General features: G+C 36.7%; 1 protein-coding gene across 1 annotated transcript in view; it reads right to left on the minus strand.

Moving 5' to 3' along the window:
* The window catches only part of LOC106877767 (homeobox protein Mix.2), a 7,643-nt gene extending 7,250 nt beyond the window's left edge, over positions 1 to 393 (minus strand). The window contains exon 1 of the mRNA XM_014926776.1: positions 332 to 393. Within this exon, the coding sequence (XP_014782262.1) occupies positions 332 to 362 (31 nt within the window). The 5' untranslated portion in view covers positions 363 to 393. The remainder of the gene's footprint in view (positions 1 to 331) is intronic.
* Positions 394 to 3,904: the final 3,511 nt, after the last annotated feature.

The following is a 3,904-nucleotide window of genomic DNA, read 5'->3' on the forward strand; positions in this document are numbered from 1 at the left end:
ATATATATATATGAGCGACGGACAGAGAGTGACCGCGAGAATTCATCTCTTTATATATATATATATATATATATATATATATGTGTGTGTGTGTGTGTGTGTCTGTTTGTATGTTTGCATATATGTCTGTATGTATGTACGTGTGTTTCATGCATGTATACATGTATGCACACACTCACACACACTCACACACATGCACGCACACACACATGAGTGCATGCACAAACAAGCACACACACAAAGGTATGCGTAGAAAAGAATGAAAACCCACGCACTCAGTCATACACTCAAAAGCGCAATGATGCATAGGGAACTTGTGCAGTTTTCATACCTGTTTGGTCTTTTTCCATTGTCGTTCCCATCTAGCTTCTTCTTCTTCTTCTTCTTCTTCTTCTTTTTCTTCTCACTGTCCACCCACAGACGTCAATCTCGTACCTGGCCAAACGCAACAATAGTTGATAATAGACTAAGCTTCTGGCAACTTCTTCTGGCCGCTCGCCAACTTCCGTTCGGCCAGAACACCTAACGGCGTTTATCGCTGACCCGAGATTACGACCGGAAGATTTGGAATGCAATGGTGAAAAGAGAAGGGGGGGAACTAAAGTGAGAAGGAGGTGGGGTAAGGTTGGGTGATGGGACCAGGGGTTAGGGAAAAGGAAGGAAAACATAAAAGTTTACAGATTTACTCACCTATCTTCTGTTAAAAAGAATGTTTATGTGCATGTTTGTATGCGTATATATATATAAATATATATATACACACACATATATATATACATACATACATATATATATACCCACACATATATATGCGTGTACGTATGTATATGTATATATATATATATATGGATATATAGACATACATGTATACACACGCTCACACATATATAGTGTGAGGGTAGTGTATTCGTATATGCACAGATACATACGGTAATGCTTCGATATACGAGTTAATTTGGTCTCGGAGAGCACTCGTAAAACGATATGTCGTAAAGCAGAGCATTAATTTCCCATAGTAGCAATGTTATAAATTGTAATTCTTTCCCAGAAAAATATTTTACCAATAAATTTTATAATACTCCTAAATAAATGGCAATAAAACAACAGTAGAATGTAAAGAATATTTTATGTAAAGTAAAAAGAGCGTCAAGGTTATTTATCATAAATATCATTATTATTAAACAAAGTTTTTTTTTAGAAGCGTTGAGATGTATTGTAAGATACAGAAATAAATTTATTTCTCAAATGCGTGATAATGCTATAAATAGCGTGATCAGGATAAATTATCCATATAATGCAGAAAAATACGTTACTTGCCAGCTATGAGACTCGAACTCACATCTCTGTGATTACGCGTCATGTGTTTAACTATTAAACTAAACTGCCCAGCAACGAATTCTTCTGCAATTTTAGAACTTATAAATTTAGCTTCATAAGACGCTAACGTTAAATTCAACTTTTACGATGGAAGTAAACAAAGTTTATTATTATTATTATTATTATTAGCAGTAGTAGTAGTAGTAGTAGTAGTAGTAGTAGTAGTAGTAGTAGTAGTAGTAGTAGTAGTAGTAGTATCGTTTCCTGAATCACTTTCACTCACACTAGACACGCACACACCATCAATTGTAGATGCGATCACCGATTCACAAGTACTCGTAGACTGACTTGTAGATTTCATTAAAAAAAAAACAGGTCTAGAGTTGTTTACATAGAAGAAGGTCTTTTTCGTTCTCTATAAATTTTTCGGTAACTCACAGAAGTATTTGTTGTGATAGTAGAAACTTTTGCACTTCGTTCAAAATATGGATCTTGTGTTTGAAAAATAAAACTCGTAAGCTCGGTGTCTCGTAAAGTGAGGTATTACTGTATGTAATCGCACATACATATATTATTGCATATATACATCGACACCCATTATTATGTATACACATATACAGACACGCGCACTCACACGTGCACGCACACACACACACAGACACACACACCCGAAAATGAGCAAGGATGACTAATCCTGAGTAACCAATGGCATATATTCATGCAACTGAACAACGAAAACGAATAAGGATATATTGCAAAACCAAATAAATCGCTTATTTGCAATCAGTATTAACTTTAAATGCGAACGGAAGATAATCTTCATAATTATGAACTCTCCCAAATTGATATACTATAAGGGAAAAGTAAGTCTAGTTGTTTTGAGACAAGACAAGCTATTTATTGAGGAATTTCCTATAACCAACTGGCTAAAATATTTTATTTCCAGCACAGTGGATTTGCAATATTCTGAAAATATAGTCATATAAATAAACATACAGATATTCGCCAACATTAAAACTCTTATGAATAAAAACCAGTGTTTACGAGTGTTTTATACATATAATACTAAAAAGGCAAAATTATATGTAAACACCAATTTTCTGCACGTGATTAGACACAAATATAACATGTTCTATGCATGATAAACAGATAAAGATCTGTGATGCTTTTTCAAACGTTTCAGAGCAACTAATAAAACTCTGAGTTCTGTTGGTTAGTCATATTTCGATGTGCTTAGGATTAATTTTGCATATATATTGTCACGTTGCTTCCTTCCCTATTTTAATACTTTAAACAACTGGAAATGTGAAATTAATATACCATTGAAGACGCTTCAATAATAATCTTTGACAATTTAGACAGAATCCCAGTAATTTTAAGATGGGGTTGCTAGTCGGTCCCACTAAAGTACTTGGGTGATACTTTATTTTTCATCGACTTCGAATTATCGACGGTGGAGGGCTATAAAATTAGAATTTACATCGGTGGGATTTGAAAACAGGTCGTATATAATAGGAATAAATACAACAAGATATAACATCAAACGCTCGAACTTCGATCCTGATTCACCCACTCCTTTCGGTTTCTAAAAATAATAGTCCTTTCTGCTATAGGTGCAAGACCTGGAAATTTGGTGGCGGGCTCTAACTGATGTGATTGACCCCAGTATTTGACTGATACTTCACGACCCCGAAAGGATGAAAGGTAAAGTCGAGCTTGGTGGAATTTGAACTCAGAATGTCAACTAAACTGACGTTCCGTCGGTTACGACACGATGACAAGTGTTTCAGTTGATCTGAAATTAACGTGCAAGTGGCTGAGTACTCCACAGACACACGAACCCTTAACACAGATTTCAAAGAGACGCAGCGTAACACAGAATATGACGAAACAGGCTCAATGAACCACCGGAAATCGAACTCAAGACCTTACCAACTTAACCTGAAGACCCTAACTAATAAGACATGCGCTTTCACACTCAGAATGTAAAGGCGAACGAAATGCGGCTAAGAATTTTATCCGGCATGCCAACGATTCTTATTTCTTTATTGCCCACAAGGGGCTAAACAAGGACAGACAAAGGGATTAAGTCGATTACCAGTGCGTAACTGGTATTTAATTATCGACTCCGAAAGGATGAAAGACAAAGTCGACCTCGGTGGAATTTGAACTGTGAACGTAATGGCAGACGAAATACCTATTTCGTTATTGCCCACAAGAAGCTAAACATAGAGGGAACAAACAAGAACAGACGAACGGATTAAGTCGATTACATCGACCCCAGTGCGTAACTGGTACTTAATTTATCGACCCCGAAAGGATGAAAGGCACAGTCGACCTCGGCGGAATTTAAACTCAGAACGTAACGGCAGACGAAATACCGCTAAGCATTTCGTCCGGCGCGCCAACGATTCCGGCATGCCAGCGATTCTGCTAGCTCGCAACCTTTCTAATGATAATAATAATGATGGTTTCAAATTTTGGGACAAGGCCAGCAATTTCGGTGAATGAGTAAGTCGATTACATCGATCTCGGGGCTCAATTGTTCCTTATTTTATCCACCCCGAATGGATGAAAGCCAAAATTA

The sequence above is a fragment of the Octopus bimaculoides genome, chromosome 6 (assembly GCF_001194135.2).
Source record: "Octopus bimaculoides isolate UCB-OBI-ISO-001 chromosome 6, ASM119413v2, whole genome shotgun sequence".
Classification (NCBI taxonomy): Eukaryota; Metazoa; Mollusca; class Cephalopoda; order Octopoda; family Octopodidae; genus Octopus; species Octopus bimaculoides.